The 19,140-nt window shown below is 38.2% G+C and overlaps 1 protein-coding gene across 1 annotated transcript in view; it reads right to left on the reverse strand.

Moving 5' to 3' along the window:
* Positions 1–53: 53 nt before the first annotated feature.
* The window catches only part of LOC106942444 (membrane-associated phosphatidylinositol transfer protein 2-like), a 23,593-nt gene continuing 4,506 nt past the window's right edge, over positions 54–19,140 (reverse strand). The window contains exons 3-10 of the mRNA XM_015025714.1: positions 8,706–8,920; positions 7,296–7,417; positions 6,677–6,910; positions 5,059–5,397; positions 4,075–4,170; positions 1,840–1,944; positions 1,675–1,730; positions 54–390 (exon numbers count right to left, since the gene is read on the reverse strand). Of these exons, the coding sequence (XP_014881200.1) occupies positions 283–390; positions 1,675–1,730; positions 1,840–1,944; positions 4,075–4,170; positions 5,059–5,397; positions 6,677–6,910; positions 7,296–7,417; positions 8,706–8,920 (1,275 nt within the window). The 3' untranslated portion in view covers positions 54–282. The remainder of the gene's footprint in view (positions 391–1,674; positions 1,731–1,839; positions 1,945–4,074; positions 4,171–5,058; positions 5,398–6,676; positions 6,911–7,295; positions 7,418–8,705; positions 8,921–19,140) is intronic.

The following is a 19,140-nucleotide window of genomic DNA, read 5'->3' on the forward strand; positions in this document are numbered from 1 at the left end:
AAAACCTTTTCACCAATCAACTAGTCTTACCTTTATTGTCTTTGCTTTTTGTCAGATTGATCTTAAAACACCTTATCTAGGCTTAGAGAAAAAGTTCACTAATTTAATATGTTCACAAAGTTAATCTGAATCAAATCTATATTCCTTTTATTACATCTTCATTGAGCTCTTGTGATACTTTTCTTTGCTCATCTTAAACTCGAGATGAAGAATGGGTTCAGCTGACCATGAACAGAAATAAGAGTATGAAAGGTTTTTGTTTTCTGAAAAATGTTCCAAAGATTAACACGCCGTAGTACCAGAGCCGGTGTCCAGTATGTTACCACCATGCAGGACCAGAATGAGGACGTGGATTTTGGACGGCTGGGGACACTGCTGGGACGGACAGTCCTGCAGACAACAGGAAGGGAGACACAGAAGGAAAAAACAAGGGCTGGTTAATAGGAAAGATGGAGCAAATGTTAACAAAAAAGCGATAAATCACTAAAGTTCCCCATTTTTATGCGTCATAGTAAAACATGAAGCACAAAGTTTTTTTGTTTTTTTTTATTTATGTCAAGCTAAAGATTCAGATTTTTTATTGCATTGCTGTAAGAATAACCAATTTAATCAGGAATCTGAATTAAGGAAAGGAAACTTCAGGTTTGGACAGAAACATTTGCAAATCTGGGTTAAAAGGTTAAAAATCCAAATAAAAGGGACTGAAAGGGAACGGATTTGATAAAAAAAAAGATAAAGACTAGCAGGAAATGAAGGTGAACACAATGAAATATTTGTGGAGAGAGGATCGGAGGAAACATGGTGGGAAAAGATTTGGAAGCAAAACCCCTGACATCATGTAATGTATGAATCAGAGTATGATGAGAAAACAGCAGGAAATAAATTTTAGTGTAATGAAAAAAAGGATAGAATTCATTTTCAATAAATTAGAATATTATTCAAGTTAGTTTACTTAACATTATATAGATTAATAACAGACTGATATTTAAAGCTTTGTTGATTATGATGATTTGAAATGAAAACGCTGCATTTAAGATTAGAATATTACATCAGACCAACAAAAAACAACATTTTTAATAGACATGTTGGCTTAATGAAAAGCTGCTTAAAGGTTATTTTCAAAATGTACTTTTAATCTGACAATCAAGCCTCAAAAGAAAAAAAAAAATTCTAATTTATCTGTAATTAATCCCCAGTCACATCATACATGTATTTGTATTAACACATGTATGTATTAATGTCAAAGTTAAGGGGTCATTTGAGTTCAAACAGAATCAGTTATAACTTAGCATTTATTTATTCATCCTAATAATTGTTCAACTTCTTTTAAAGTCATCTTAGTTTGTGTTTTCTTGTTGTTTTTTGAGTTCCTGGTATGACTGAAACTTGAAGTAAAATATAAAGTCTTGCTAAAATAATATGCGGCCTCTCATGCTCTTCTGGCCACACTCATAAAATAAATGGACCCAGTAGAAGAGAGAAGCTGGGCCTTTCATGTCTATTTATTGGGGAAATACTGTAAACAGAGCTGGAGACTGCAGCGGACGGACAGTCCTTCTACCTACACCAGCATGGAGGGTCAAAGGTTATTTAGCAGATGGGTCACTGCCTGTGAGAATTAGATTTTTTTTTTTATCCATGGAGTTAAAGTGAGAGTACGAGTGAAGCCTGTACCTCCATCTGGGTGTCCTCAGTGACGCTGTAGTCCTCACTCAACTCCTGATACGCTTCTGTTTGAATAGAAAACAACAACTCAGATATTTATCTTTTTAAAAAAGTGAATTATTTTATCTACGATTGTAGTTTTCTTTAGAATGAATATCATGAATGGTCGTCTACCTTGTGCTTCATCCACTTCTATTGTCTCGATCTTGTCCATGAGGTCATTAGAGCTCCACTTGGTGATTTCCTTGGAGAACATGTCCTCGTTATCCGACAGGTCCTCTGCAAAACGACCACAAGAACTCACATGTAGCACTAGCCTCTTCTTGAAAGCAATATTTTCTACACAGACTGTGGTTTATGGCTCTTTTTGAAATCTTCAAATTCAGTTTCGGTGGCTCAGTACATCCTGTCAGACGAATCGACTGATTTAGATCAGAGCATATTCATGTCAAGTCAAAGGAACTGTCGTCAGGGTTTCTGCAGGTTTCAGATTTAATGCCTTTAAACAACCTTTTAAAGAGAATTATAAATTAAATTTAAGATGTGAATTACGAGAGAAATGTACAAAATAAAAATGCATATTCTATACCCAATTAGTGCTAAGACTGTCACAATAATCAATAAATCAATTAATCACATGATAAATTAAAACAAACTCAATGATTCTGATTGCCATGATTTATCGATTTTCTCTTTCTACCAAAAACTGGATGATAAAAGTCTCCAGTCTGGTGCTTTGGTCTCATCTAGTCATTTTTTTTGAAGGACAGTTTTGTTTACAGAAACTTCATAATTACATTTGTTTGTTGTTTTGTTTATTTAGTTTTGGATATTTAAGATGGCTTCTGGTTCCAGGGTTAAATGTTCATTAGAATTTAATGTTTATTGGTCTTTGAGGATGTGCTCTTGCAATAATACTATAATGGTACTACTACCATTATAGTACTTGAGAATGGTCTCAAAACAACAATATTATTGTTTATCGCAATGACTTCTAGAACAATTTATTGTACAGCAAAATGTATTATCATCACAGGCCTAAGTAGTGCACAGAATCCACCTGACCTCATATGGGTCGGGAGCAAAAGTGAGCCAGTGGTGAAGATGAGCATCGTCCAGCTACCTGACAATAAATTACACTTTCTCATGATAAACACAAAAAACAGCTAGCATTTTAAGTATTTAGGGCAAGCTTACAATTTTTTTAAAGAAATTTAAGACATTTTAAGGTCTTAATTTTAAATGCACAAACTTAAGGCGTTTTAAAGATGCTAAGAGCTCTGGTTGAGCTCAGAGACTCTGTCAAATCTGAGTTAAAAATATTTTACTGGGACAAAACAGACAAAACAGAAGAAAAAGTTTATTTTCTTCTGAAGAATTACAGTCGAACTTCAGCAAGTTGTAGTTTTTGGTGGCACATTTTGTTTTACATTTCTTTTCGTATAAAGTGTTCCAAAATGTCTATAATTTTCCTTTCTCTGTGTTGTAAAGTTACATCTATCACATAAAATCTAACTGAAATACATTTGCTTTCCATTGCATCTCAGTTTGTTTTGTTAAGGTCTATTTTACAATCCATCCGCCATCTGAGCACCATCTGCTTTACCTGCAGAACAATCAAACTGTCCATCCTTGGAAAAATGTGCACAGACGTTGCTTTGTCTTACTTTAAATGGCCTTAAGAAATTCAATCTGAAAACAAGAATACTTATTTTAGTCACATTCTTTGGCAAGGAGGATATTTTTCTCCTTTACGTGCCCAAAGTTTTCCGCAGCACTTTATTAATATTGAGCATTGAGCGCTGTACTGTGTGGTTTGGGCAAACTGAAAATAAGGTGGTGCTTTAAAAAAAAAAGCAGGAAAAAGCTCCTGAGGGCTGCAGCCTGCTTCAGGTGCTGCTGAGAACTGGGACCTAATTTGTAGAAACTGAGGAGTAACTTCTGTGAAGGGTAAAAACATAATTTTTCATAATCTGAAACAATGCCAAGCAATAAAAAGCCCCTCATGTGGAGCGATTTACACCACCGACGCACAAAGCTGGGAACCTCCACTTCACTTCTAATTACTATAATTACTAATGAGTAGCTGAATGTCACACAAATTTGCTCTATTTATTTTTTTATTTTTTGGTTTTGCTTTCAATTGAGGATGTTTCCAATTAATTTTAATAGGCTATACCTTTATTAGGCTGGTGACATTTTATATTTGACTTAATTTATGACAACATGTCTCTTATCTGTCAGGAAATAATAAGATTAGAAATCATAAAATACTTTAAAAACGTCTGAAACCAAAACCTTGGTCCTGATTCCAGTGGAGCATGTTTGACAAACTGGATCAATCTTTTGGGTCCTGAGCTGCGGCTCATAACGTGCTGATTTGGATTTCAGAGTGACGATAATTGTTACCGTGGGCATCAAAGAACTCGTCGTCAGTGCTGTCGTCAGAGTCCCGGGCAATGCTCTGCATCCTCCACTCTGAAATGCTGTGGTGAGACGGACTCGCTAAAAACATAAACAAAACATTTAATTTAGCTGTTTCTAGTCAAATGCCAATAAAAGTTATGTAATTGTTCTGGAATGAAATCTGTTCATTATAAGTCAGAGGTACATTTATTCTTTCTGCTCTTATCTGCATATTGAATTCATTACAGACTTGAATGTTACTGTTTACATTTACAATGTGTTTGCCTAAATTTTGGTTAACTATACGTTAACGTCCTGATTTGATTTGGTAGATGTAGTAACCATATGCAACCAGCAGAGGGCGTGTAGCGCTAGAGAGCCATAGCAAAAAACACTGAAACTTCCTCCTTGGTGCGTGAAGATGTGTCAGTGGCTGGTTTATTGAATTATTTCTCAGGTATGAATTCACACATAACTTGCCTGTGCTGTTGTAAGTGGGTTTACTAACTATTAGAAAGCTTGTGAAAACTCTTTGTTACCCTCTATATTTACACATTTTGTTGTTCAGAGAAAAGGTTTAGCCTCAGTTTGCTGGCAGCTCCCAACAGACAATGCTAACCCATGTGTGAATGTAGCATTATACTGTAGACAGCCTTTGCACAAGGTTTGGTTTATTCTGCATCTGTTATTTGCTATTATCATATTTAAGTACTAAGTTAATTCTTAAGAAAACTGTACTGTTGTTTCAAGTTGGGAATCATTGTTGTCTATGCATGTAAGTTATAATAACTCGTCAATCACCCTGTAGCAGAGGTAAGAACGTGTTTATGCAATTATTTCCCTTTTCAAGGCTTTTACGTAATTAATATTCTGTTAAATTATAATGAAAACCGAAACCAGAATATCAGTAAAACACTGTAATGAAGTAAAAAGTTGAATTACTTTGTGTAATAAATTGATAAATGAAAGCCAAGGAGCTCCACTAACTTCCTCTCTTTGATGACCTGTTGGACGATCTGGAAGAGGTGGACCACTGCTTGGTGAGCTCCCCTCGCGTCTCTAGAGAATCTCCAAGCTTTCCTCGAGTTCCCTCGACCTCTGCAGCTGACCCCAGGTTCTCTCCCGGCTGTTCCTGATCTTGGCTAACAGAGGAGCCATTGGTCTCTGCTACCCCCTCCTCATTCAGGCTGTACTGCGCCATCTTCTTGGCTAACGCTAGCTGGGTTTCCAGCTCCAGCTGCCTGATGTCCTCGATGGTGAGACCGTACCATTCATCCTGCCAGCACCACGCCTGCCGGTGGGCTCGGACCATCACTTTGCGGAGACCTGAAACAGTCATTAGCCACATATATGTTGGGAAAAAAATGACTTATTTTGGCCAATACTTCTAGTCTTGGAGGTGAGACATAATGCAGCCTACACTTTACTGGAATTCACAGGTTAATTTAAAGAACTTCCTACTTTACCATCCCAGAACTTACAGAGTTGCTTTTCCAATAACTTACTTTCCAGAATTCACTTGGTATTTTCCAAGAATGTAAATTAGTTTCCTTGACTTATGGTTGCTTTCTAGCAGCTCTATGGTACTTTCCTAGAAATTTTAGAACAGTTTATTCAAAAGTACAGTTTCTACCCCAAACTGCAGAGGTTACTTTCCAGAACGTGCCCTGCGACAGACTGGCGACCTGTCCAGGATGTACCCTGCCTCTCACCTGGAATGTTAGCTGGAGATAGGCACCAGAAACCCTCCCGACCCCACTAAGGGACAAGGGTGTACAGAAAATGGATGGATGGATGGATTTTCCAGAACTTACACGGTACGTTACCGGAACCCAAAGTTGAGTTTATCTAACTTAAAGTTTACTTTCTAGAATTTATCTGGTACTTTCAAAGAACTTTGAGACAGATTCTTCAAAAATACAGATTACTTTTACAAACATAGAGGTTACTTTTCAGAACTTGCACGGTACCTTCCCTGAACCCAAAAGTTTGTTTCTTTAACTTAAAGATTACTTTCTAGAACTGATATGGCACTTTCCTAGAACTTTGATTAGTTTCTTCAAAATTTGTTTTTCCCCCAAAAAGTACATGTTACTTTCCAAAACTTAAACAGTATTTTCCTAGAACCCAAAGGTGAGTTTATTTAACCTAAAGGTTGCTTTCCAGAATTTACATGGCACTTCCCCAGAACTTTAAGATTAATTGAAGAACTGGACACTGACTATATGTTTTGGAGAAGTTAGTGTCCAAAACATATGGATCACTTATAGATCAGCTTGTGGAAATTTATTGTTATTTTCCAGAACTTACTATCTTCAGCTCAGAGGCTATTTATCTTGAACGTAAAGATTATTTTCCTGAGGGTGCTCACTGTTAGCTACATCACTTTTTGAGCACTTACAAGGTTGTGCATGGCTACTAGAAGTGTTTAAGCTTTGAATAATAAGCCCACTTGTAATACATATACCTTTTTTTTACCATCAACCTCCATGAGTTTTAAGTTTTTTCAATATTAAAATAACTTTTTTTTTACATTTTGCTTTTTCTGCTCATGTAATCTATGAGTTGAGGATAAAGACTCTGACACCAGAACCCAAATACTTACCTACGTCGTGTATGAAGCGCTCGATCTTGGACTGCATGCCCCAGTATCTGAACTCCACCTTGCAGAGCTTGTAGGCGCACATGACGACGGTCTGACCAGGGTTGTGGTTGATCTCCTCGATCCAGTCCTCTGACAACGGGCCCCGTCTGGTTTTGATTGACTGGTACAGCTTGGGGTCTTCTTCCACCAGGTATTCATGGGGAGGGATGTAGTCCTTGACAATGTCTATAGGATCTGGATTGCGGAAAACACAATGGATTGTTAGACCAAGGCAGATCCGAGCTGCAGATATAACCAGAACCAATAACGAGCTGCCAGAAGAAAAATATGTAATTTTCTGTCTCTTATGTAATCAGGCCCTGCAGAAAGGTGTCAGCAGCAGACTCAACATTTCTTCTGCTCCCCAGTGAATTTTAGTATGCAGAGCCTCAACCCCGGCTCTTACACTCCTCAACCTGTGTGCCCCTGTTACAGCATGCCGCAGCTTCCACCGCAAATATCGCTGTGCCGATTTGGTTCCTGTTTATTAAGGGGATGACAATCACACAGAGGATCCCAAAGGAACAATTCGAGAGTAATGACCTGGAGAACGGGCATTTAGATAGATAAATAAACTCACCGACAGTCCTCTGTCTCTTTTCAGCAGAGGATAGATTGAAGACATCTGCTTGATTTCCAGTGTCTGGTTTGTAATACGTCTCAATGTCTATGGAGAATTTCTCAACAAATGGACAAGTATACCTGGGAAACAAGAGGAGCGGTCTATTAGGACGGAAACCAAATCCCAAACATAAACTCAATCTGTGAAATACGCAGAAAACTAAACTTTCTCTATTTGTTACTTTTGTGAGTGACTGTCCTGAAGTTTGTTGCTTGAACCAGATAAACTTTATTCTTTCTTCAATTGTTTTCTGGAAAAAGTTCTGAAATGCATTTAGTGAAACAAAGATATATCGAGTAAGCCTTCATGGATCTGGGAGTTGTCAAATACTGCAATTTGCTATGCCACACATTCATGTTTACTCGATTGAAATGTTAATTTCAATTAATTAATTACATAGACTTAATGAGTTCAAAATTGCTGCGCAGTTAATCACTTTTTTGTTTTAGAATAAAAAAGTCCTGAGTCAGAGCTTTTGTATTTGCGTGTTTCTGGTCATTTTTGTTTCAAAAAACAATCTGGTGGGACTCTGGAAAAAACTATTGTTGTGTTGTAACTTGTGCTAAAAGAAGTTAGCCTGTCAGAGAAGCTTTTCAAGCCTAAAATAGCATCTCAATGCTAAACATGATGCAGCAGTACAGACTTCCCCAGTGCTAATGTTATCATCCGCAGTTCACATTTCTGAAGAAGGGTTGTTTTATGTAATCAGGCCCTGCAGAAAGGTGTCAGCAGCAGACTCAACATGGAAGTTGAGTCTGCTGGAAGTTCCATGGAAGTTCCATGGAAGTTCCTTGGAACTTCCATGGAAGATCAGGAGTTCCTGAAATTCTGGGAAGCTGAATACTGATGAATATGATCTATCAAAGTGGGAGTTGCTGAAGACGTCAGCGCCGTTTGTTTCACTAATGGATGGGAGTCATGTTTCAATTAAGCCATCTGAAACTTGACTCTTTCTTGTTAGTGTCTTCCCTACTCCCCCAAGTTAAGAACTTGAGGTGAAGTCTCAGAAATGTTCTAGAAAATGGAAATTTCAAAAATTTAAAATGCTAACCAGTTGTTGAAACTGAGAACATTTCCAAAAGTAAAAAAAGAAAAATTGTTTTGAAATTTCCAAGTTTTTCCTAGAAAATTTCTGAGATTAATCTCAAAATGTATGTTTTATATATATATATATATATATATATATATATATATATATACATATATATATATATATATATATATATGTATATATATATATAAATTTAATGCTATTTTTTTTTATATCTGCAGTGGCCTTAATTTGCTGTTGCACTGTGGTGTTAGCATACATGATGTTAGCATGTACGTGTGACAGCGTCGCGCTGCCTTTGCGCGGTGTTTCCTCACCGGGTTCGTGTATAGGGGTAAGCATTCCAGGACTCCTCCTCCACACGAAGGGCGGCCTGAGGGAGGATGGCACAGAACCAGGACGGGATGTGTTTGCCGATGTGATAGACCTTGTGAGTGTACTGACCCGACCCTCCCGGGCCGTCCTCGTAAGGCTTGTTCTCCAGGATCTCCACTCCGCTGCCCTCACCGCAGCTCTCCTCTCTGCTCTTCTTCTGCAAGGCGGCAGGACGATGACGGCACAGGAGGAGAGACATGTTCAGATTCATCAAAGAGGAGAAAGGAAATGAAGCATACATTAAAACTTCTGCCTTGTTCACAGTGTTATTGAACGGTTCTGGGAAGTCTTCATACAGTTCCTTGTATTCACACCACTTCAGATTAAAAGGAAACAGTGGCTGAGGTGGATCGGTGGATTCAAAAACACTTTATTGTTCCCAAAGGGAAATTAAAGGTAACTCATATTAATTCAAGAAAAGTCAGTTCAGCTGCACAGCATCCAAAACAAGAAGAACGGTTTTCAAATAAAGCAATTTTCCACCAGAAACACAAGAATGAAAATTTGGAGAAAAACAAAGAAAAAATCTCAATGACAGTAACAGAGCTGCTCCGATGTGCTAAGCGGTGCAATTATAGAATTGCAATACAAGGATAAGATCGGTTTCGCATGCAACTATCGGCCGAACGACAGACATCCAAAATTAAGGAAATAAGAGTCAATTTATCGGCGCACCCCTGCTACTTTTAATAACTGCACAGTATTTTTTTCCTGTGCTATAAGTTAGACCTATTCATAATTTCTGCTTTAATATGCTATACACCAGATTTTTTTTCCCCACTGGCAGACAAAGGATATTTACAGGCGTGTATTCGCCTACAAATATAGCCGATTACTGATATTTAAAAAGATCAGATTTTGGCCAGTACCAATTTTTTTGTCTGAAATGTCGCCAAATATAGCAAGAAAGTCACTGATTCACCTAGTTATAGGTGACTAATAGCAAACGTGCAGACATGACCTGACGGCCTCTCACAGCAGAGCAAAAGAGCACAGAGTCTGATTTTTAGTCCTTTGCTGAGGTAGATGAGCTCGAAGAATAATCTCGGCTTCACACGTAAGTATCGGCCGATCACCGATCTCTCAAAATTCAGGAGGAAATCGGCGCCGTTAATTGGTACATTGCTATTTTTATTCTCTTCTATTAATTTTTGTTATTTTGCTTTACTCTCTCAGTAAATGATTTGCTATGTTGAAATACAAAGTGACTGAGGTGGTCACATTGACTGACGAGGACAGCTTTCCCAATGGGATGAAAAATTCTGTTGCAAAATCATCAGACCTTTGAGAAAACGCCAGGATTCGTTTTCTCCTGAGATTTAAAAGCAACCTCAGCCTCAAGCGGAGCTTCATCAATCATTGTGTGCTGTTCTCTCAATTCTCTGGTCTTTCTCTTTAATGCCCGGCTAAATCCCTGCAGCCCTTGCATAGCAATCCTGTCCGTCAGTCAGGACTCGTCCTACCTGGTCATCACATCTTGTAGCTGGGTGGATGGCGCAGCAGCCAAGCAAAGAGACAAGAAGCACATAAGAAAAAAAATGCTGCTACCAGGAGATAAGACAGCTTTCCTTTGAATCCCTGCAGCCAGAGTCCAGCTCTGACTCCGAAAAAGTTGTCGCCCGTTTATCTCAGAGGAACAATCGCAGCTGTCTATCAGTCTGGGAAGGGTTATCAGGCCATTATCAGGCAATTTAAAGTCTGCAGAGAGAAAAATTAATCAAACTGGAGACCGTTTAAGATGGCTGTCAATCTTCAAAGATGTGGAGAGAGCAGCAAATTCACCCCAGGGCCACACCATGCAAAGGTCAGAGAAATAGAAAAACGCTCCACCATGCATCCTACAGGCAGCAGGATCAGAACAAGACTGAATAAATGCAACTTGTTAGGAATGGGAAGGCCTCTTCCTTCAAAAAAGATTATGGAAGTGTGATTTAAGTTGCATCCAACAACGGCAATGTTGAGGTGTTTGACCACAACACCATACCAGCACAAACACTTCAATCTGACTCTGGAGTTCAGAGGCTGGGTGGCTGACACTGAGGGTCTGTAGTCGTTGACCCAACCTTGAATTTCTCTGATAATCAAAGTACTCCAGAGTGAAACGGCATCCTGTCTGTCTAAACTGCAACATGTAACAGGACAATGTACACCAGGAGGGGCTTCAAAAATAAAAACAAAACAAGGGCTCTGAATGGTCGAGATGAAGTCAAGATTTCTGTCAACCAAAGAGGAAAAATGAAAAAGAAAAAAATCAATGTGCATCTCAGAGTCAGTGTAGTATTTCATCAGGCTAAACAGAGGAGATTTCAGGATGATGTAGGGTGTTTCAACACATCATAGTCCAGTAGACACGGCTCCACTTGGGACCAAAGCTGTAACATTTGTTGCATTTTCAGGCGGTGCAGTTCGCTTTCACACTTTAACTTATTACACAAACATACTAGAGTTTGATTAAAGTGGACTAAACAGAACTGGGTTTGAATCCACATTTAGCAACTGAAACTCCTGACTGCAACTCACCACCTAAAGTTTCCGATGCCCTTCGCAACCACAGAGAAAGACGAGATTTCTAAACATAGATCCAGACGTACCAATGCCTCCTGGATGTTCTACATGCCTCAGGTAGAACATGATACAAGTAGAACATCTGTATGTTCTACCTGGATGTTCCTCTGGTCAGTATATGAAAACCCTTCATTCAGTGATATGAGAGGAAATGAACCAAACGAATGGTTTGATTATTAAAACCAAACCAAAATCAAAATTGTTCATAAACCATGTCTGACTGGTGAGCATGCACTGCAGATAGGTAGCATGAAACTAAAAGTATAACCAAACGAATGAATTATTTTATATTTTGATTCCAGAAAGAAAAAATATCACAATTAACAATGTAACAGTATCTGTATTAACTGATTTTACTGTAATGGCGAAACGTCCAAAACCCGAATCTCATCTCTGACTTTTAGTAACATATTTGATACATTGATGTGTTGTTGTCTCACTTTAAATCAAGCAGGAAACATTAACACCTTTCATTTGCTCTGCCCCAAGACAATCCGACGCCTGAACAGAATTTAATTATCACAGATAAGTTCAGAAGAGAGACGTCCAATCACTGGTTTCCTTTTGGCTCAGCGTGTCGCTTCCTCCCGATGAGGGGCAGCAGATGGTTTGAGCCACAGATTCTGTAAGACTTGCTGTTGCATTAGGCTGGCAGCTCTGCAGAGGGAGTCTGGGATTACACCATCAGTTTATGCACAAGCTTCATCTCCTTAAGAGGCTGTCAGACTGTTACCATCTGGGTTTGGTGCATGTGCATGGCTTGCTCTGTTACGGGAGACAAACTTTCTACTTTCACTGTCGCGGTTCAGATTTTATTTCAAGAATGCTTGTGTGCATCACTGGGAGTTCATTTTAGTAAAAGTCTCAGCAGTCCAGCCTTTTATTGAGTTACTGAGCTACATGTTTCCAATCTATCGACTGACTAAGAAAGCTTTAACTGTAAAGTATCAAATATCTTCCAGGACATCACTTTAAATCAATCTGCTGAGCGCTTTCACCTGGGAGGCTTTAAAGTTACAGTATGTAACTTTTATACAAAAAAAAGTTGTTTTTTTTAACATATTTGTTAAAATCATCATTAAATTGTGACTGTCAGACAGATAATCTGTGAAATAAATGAAGCTCCTCTACCTTTTCCCAGTGCTAACTGCAGAAATACTCAGTTCAGACAGAAAAAAACAATCAGAGCAAGGAGGAGGGTCTTAGCGCTGTCAATCACTCTTGTGCTAAGCTACAGCTGGTTCACCACAACATAGCCTGCCACGAATGCTAATGCTAATTAGCATGGCCACAGATGATAAATGGTTTGAATTGTTTCTCCTCCATTAGCACTTAGAGCAGTAGGCGAAAACACAAGCATGATTGACGGCGCTAAGACCAGAGTGTTCTTTATCTTTACCTTTACTTGTAAAGGTGTGGAAAAGCTATAAAATAAATGAATCCTTTACTAAGACAATATAATAAGCTCAAATTAATTTTTTTACACGTCACTTCAACTTGAGTTAATTTATTTTGCGTTTTTAACATAATCACTGCAGATATTGGAAGCCCTTAAAAACACATGAGATTTGAGTTTATTTTTTAACGATTCATTTAGGCTCCAGTGGCCTTTATTGAACATGGAATAGACAAGAAATAAATTAAACAAAAATGATGGAAACCTTGTTAGACTATATGACATAATGACATTTTTACTATAAAATGTAACTAAGTTTAACTTCACTCAGTTAGCAAAGTCAAAATAGTTCAACAGTTGGTCATAGCAGGACAATGATAAAAAGTAATGACAAATAAACAAAGAAATAGTTCTGCATAACTAGACACAAAATGAGCCAGAAATTATGACAGATTCTAGTTTTAATGAGTGAAACAGTCCAAAACGTTCATATGGGACTGTTGAATCAGGAGGCAGAAGATACTTTGTTTCCACCAGATGATTGAGAAGTTATTTTATTGCATCTGTAGTAACATTGGTCGCAACAGGACCAGGAATAACTCTAGGTGAATACAAATCATCGTGATCATTATTAACAGCCAGAGTGGGGCGTTCAGGGTCAAGAACAAGAGCTTAGATTGAATATGGAGCTCGCTCTCCAGAAGACTTTAGGGAAGCGACGCAGTAATGAAGGTCAGAGGAGGCCAACAGCTGGAAAATTGCTGTAATCTAGCAGGTAATGTAATTTAGGTGAGGAGCCAAGGGCCTCAAATGATCCCCTCTGAGACTGCGGTGTGTGAGCGCCGATGATCGGAGCAAAGAGCAGAACAGATTCAGACGCAGCGCATTTATCATAAAAAAACAAAAAACGATCGGACCGTCACACAGACGGCTGATCATACAGACACAACAACTATCAGTTTAGACAAACAACTCTACCTGCTGCAGCAACAGGAAGAGAAACACACTGATAAAAGCAGATTAATCAGCTTAATCGTGATTAACTGATTATTGAGATAATCTTCAATTAAATTAGTAATCAATTAACTGTTAACTGGCCTATACAGACTCAGAAAAAGGCAGCTTGCTGAAAGAACAACACACTTAGAGTAGGAAATAAACTTCTTTGTCTGTAAACCTGCTCCACCCAGGAGTTCTCAAGTGGCAAAGTTTTAGCTTCACCTGGTTGAAATAATATACATTAAAAAAAATCTATCTATGCTATCCGTTTATTAATAATTAATGTTAATGTTGCAATAATCAATCAATTACTCGCATGACAGATTAAAATAAGCTAAATTTTTAGTAGTATGTTTTCATAGAGCAATTTTGTTTCCAGAGACTTCATAACACACTTTATTTATGGTTTCAGTTAATTGTCATTTTTATTTCATGTCATGTTTTTATTAACTATGATTAGAAATTATTATAATTAACAGAAATAAGGTCTTTTAAGAATCTATTTGTGTGTAATTAATTTACATAATGTTTTTCACTTAATGATAAAGTTTCTAAAACAACTTTTAAGAATATTCTAATTTATTGAATGGATGTGTGGAAGTTTGTGGTGGTAATGTGTAAACATTTTAAAAGACATTTGAGCGTTTTAAATAAAATACTTTCTAATATAGCTATAGATATAATATGAAAGGTATGAGAACTGATTCATGGCTCCCAGAGCGTTGGCAGCGTCTCTGTTGACCATGAGTGGTGAATTGTAACACACGACTTTCCCGAGGATCTCGTTTCGGCCGGGCTGAGTCCGTCCTTAATAATTTATGTGACAGAACAAACTCGACATAAACCAGAGATAAACCTGGAGTAAAACATAATCCTGGAGAAAATCATGGGGGTCCAACCTGCTGTCCCCCTGCAGTGATGAATTTTCACAAGTGTACACGAGCGGTCGCCATAACAACGACATGGACTTTGTGTTAGAACTCTTGCTGGCACACCTGGCTTGTTGATTGGCTCGTTTTCTTCTGAACAGAAAACTCTGGGCGATAAACAAAAGTGTATCTTCAAGAAATATCAATGATAAAACTGAATTTATGTCACTTGTTTTTGATTTTAGATTCCAGGTTTTAGAGATGCACTGGTCCAATATTAATATTGGTATCGGTCCCGATATTGAAAACATTTCTAGATGGGTATCAGTGACAATGTGCCTGATCCATAAGTACAGATCTATTCAGTCTAATTCTATGTTTTGTGCTCTGAGCGATGTCATGCTTTATTGTTTATTTTACATTATATTTAGATTTCCTAATTACACGTTTTAAACCATTTTAGGTTTGTTGTTTATTTTTACAATTTATTTTGTTTCACATTTTTGCATTGTTCTCGTCAGTTTCAGTTTATTATTTTTGGTTGGTTTACTCCTAATTGTGCCAACTGAACAAATTAAAGTTTTTCTACATGCTTGTCCAAGAAGCTGCTGGTGTATGTAGGTGTGCTGTAGTGGTGCAGAGTTATCAAACAAATTGTTATATTCAGTACATTTATGTCTGTTTAAGAAAAGAAACACTAAGTCAATTCAGTGTTGTTTTTATTTATCAATTTGGCTGATGGTAAACCTCAGATATCAGTATTGGAAGTGAAAAAAGTGGAGCGGTGCATCTCTAATCAGTTTACAACACAAGACTTTGAACTTGGTGCTTCAGTGAAGCAAGAGTAGGAAGGAGAAAACAGAGCTAGACAGTTTACCACCATGTCTGTGATCCCCCCCCCCCCAATTTTATTTATGTTCAGCAGGTTTTTTTAAACTTTATGTTGGAAAAGAAACAGAGGGCATAACTTTATGAAGCATATTTGCAACCTATTCTTACAAGGTGATTAAACTGAGAGCTGATGTGTATGGTAAAAAGTTCAGAAATTGTTTTCTTTCCATTTTCCTTGACTAGCTTCACTGCTGATAAATAGCATCTCCACAGTGTGATGCTAGCACCACCAATATCATTTCTACCCGTCCAGTCAGATTTCGGTGGATCACCATGCCTCTGTGGGTTACCTTTTTCCTTTTTCTTGGAAACTGCTTTACGCAGCCTCCAAGCTTCCGCCTCACAGAGCAGCCCTTCCCCTCGCCTTTCCCACTCAGCTCCTTCAGACTAGCCAACAGCAATTAGCAAACACCTGGTGGGACTGCACATCTGCTGAGCTCATTATAGGAACTACTTCTCAGTGCGAATCTAGTAAAAACGTTGTTAAAGAGTTAATAAAGGAGCCATGTTGTGATGACTTCCTGAAGTCAGAGTTTCAGGAAGGGCAGGAGTTTCTTAAAGAGACAGAGGCCCAATTTCAAGGTAAAATCTCTTTTAAGTTATACTAAATATATACAGCATTTGTTATGCTGGCAACTGAAGTTAACATAGTTTCTTGATTATGCTATGAAATGGCACTATGTACCTGGAAAACACGTGATACTGTCCCTTTAAGCATTAATAAAAACCATTTGTGTTGATGCAAAGCAGTGGGATGTTTATATGTGGCTAAAAACCAAAGTAGCTTCAAGCATTGTTTTCTCAAGAGTGGTGGCATCCAAGTACATATGGCAATAAGTTAATAGCAATTAACTTATTATTAATAGGTGTTCTGAATTACAAAAATGCAATAAATATCAGAAAGTACATGGGGACACCTTTTCTTTTGCTGACAAAACATTTAAAAAATACAAATCTTCCTCAACACACTGGTGAGAAAAGCTGTGCTGTTTTTTATGTTATGATAATATTACATATTTTATTTGAGTGATGTTTGAATCTCATGTTACTTTATCCAGCAATGAGCTTCAGACACCAAGAGTCGTCATGGCGACTGTACCACCACGTCTCCCTCTCTGTCTCGTTCACGCCACAAAACCAAATGATGGCAGCAGCTGCCCCGCTGCAGGTGATGTCACCAGTTACCCCGGCGACAGGCGCTCCAACTGTGACGCCGAGGAGCAGGAACTGTGTGTGTGTGCGTGCGGGTGTGCATGTGTGTGTTTAACTCTGTACAGTCATGTATTTGTATGTTTGTCCACATAAGCAAAGTTATGATAAAAAGAAGCAAACGCCGTTTCTGTTTTGTGTCTGCACAGATCTAGCTCCTTAATAACTTCATCTGATCAAATTTAAATGAGTCTGAATGTTAGGTTGCATATCTTCCGTTGCAGTTTAGAATAAACGGCGTAAAAAGGAGGAATGGACGCGGCTGTCGCTTCATTGCTATTTGTCAGTAATGAGCTTCATGATCACAAGCTGGAACATGTCGCTCTAAAATGAGATCCTTTGTTTAATCTGCCCTGATTTACGGCTCCTAAGTAAATACAGGATGCATTCATACTGAGATGTTGCTTTTTTAATGACATTTTAATTGTTTTCACAAAGTTATGAAAGGAAGCATAAAGCCCAGACATATGGAGCACCATCTGGTCTGCAGAGTGACACCGTGACCTCTCAGCAACATTTTCTCTCAGATCCTGTTCTACAGGAAGACACAAGGACACCTTCAACCCCCGCCCTCCATTACACGTATCAGATATTACCTGAAACAAGGTAATGCTTCGTAACCCCCACTAAAATCATCATAGCTGCCCCTGATCCAGCCTTTTAAACTCGGATAATACGACGCAAACCATGGGGGGGTTGGGGGGGGGTTACGCTAAGTTTGAAGTATTCCTTTAGAAATAACCAACAAAATTCAAAATAACTTCCTTACACTTTATATTTGCTTTTGAGGTGGTTTTTGGCTTTTCCGATAACTCGCTAAAAAGTAGAAGGAAACTCATTTACTGAATAAGTTCAAACCTCCAGCTGAGAGGGGAGGCCTCAACCTCCTGTCTATTACAGTCATGCGTAGTGTCGATATCTGATGAAGTTACGGTTTATGGAGTCCTGCTGGTTTGCTCCAAATCACAAGATATAAACAGGCCTAATGTACATTTTCTTTTTTTCTATTTGAGACCTTTTAAAAGGACAGTATTATGTATTTTCCAGGCACATAGTGCCATTTCTTAGCAGAAACAAGTAACTATGTTAGCTTCAGTTGTTATCAAATATGTCTTAAAAGGCGTTTAGTGCCTTGAAATTAGCACTAAACTAATTTCAAGTTAGTTTAGTCTAAAAAATATCCTGCTCTTTCTGAAACTCCACCACCTGATTAACCCTTTAGCAACGTTTTTACCAGCATTGCACTGAGAAGTAGCTCTTACAATGAGTTCAGCTTATACTCAGTTCCACTAGGTGTTTGCTAATTGCTGCTGGCTAGTCTGAAGGAGCTGAGTGGGGGAGACAAGAACCTCGGAAGCTGCAGCTCTGAGGAGGAGCTGCGTCTTCGAAGGTGAGGCTAGGTCCACCAAGGCATTTTAAACAGGTTGCCATGGAGATGAAAATATTTTTCAAACGTGCATGAAAGAATCATGGCAACACTTTTTGATAAGGGAATAACATTATAACATGATGTAAAGCTCAAAAAAGTCAGTTTTACATGACCCTGCCCCTTTAAAAGTTTGCTCAAAATTAGCATGATAATTGGATTGAAACATATCTGTAGTTTGGGTTTCATGATAGAAACAATTTATATGAGTCTATTATACACAACTTGTGTTTTCCCACTTGATAGTCGCCATAACTCCAGTTTAGATTAAACACACCAACCAATAAGCTGTCAGCGTACAAATCCTACATCACCAAGTTTGTTTTAGTCATTTCCATTCCTAAGATTTATAAAGAATATATATATGAAAAAACACCTGTAGAGTCTGTAATTTTTATTTTCACTTACAAAGACTCTCTTGACCACTTCAGCAGGTCGACTGGAACTGTACAAAAGAAGCAATCAGTAATATAATGTTTCCTCCTGTCAGCTAGTTGTTGTAGTTACACCAAAGTCTGTTTATGAGAGACTGATCTGGTATCAGCAGACAACTCATCCAGCGGAAGACTCAGCTTCCGTAATAAGCTTACTGAGTGAGAATCGGGGGAAAAAAAGAGAGAAAAACTATTTAAACCACTTTGAATTGCTTTGATGCTGAAAATGTGCTATATAAATAAAATTACCTTACTTTACAAAACTTTCTCTTTGTTGTGACAGAAGAATGTAATACAGATAACTTTGAAAGAAATCAAACTGCTCTGCCTTCTCCCAGTGCTTCCAGTGCTGACTACAGAAATACACTGTTTGACCAGAAACAACCAATCACATGTCAGCTGTGTGCTGCTGTTACACTGGGAAAAGAGTTCAGTTGCACCAGAAGAGGACCAAAGATTAGAAGAAGGCCAAAAGTATGACATGTAACTCCGACTTACTGAACCACAATTCAAACGTTGAGAGGGTTTCTCACTAGAGCAATGAGAGGAAGCAGCTCTCTGTTGAGCTACACACACTTCTTTCAAAAA

Source organism: Poecilia latipinna, unplaced genomic scaffold (genome assembly GCF_001443285.1).
Source record: "Poecilia latipinna isolate Pla-1442-1.1 unplaced genomic scaffold, P_latipinna-1.0 Scaffold4278, whole genome shotgun sequence".
NCBI classification, from domain to species: domain Eukaryota; kingdom Metazoa; phylum Chordata; class Actinopteri; order Cyprinodontiformes; family Poeciliidae; genus Poecilia; species Poecilia latipinna.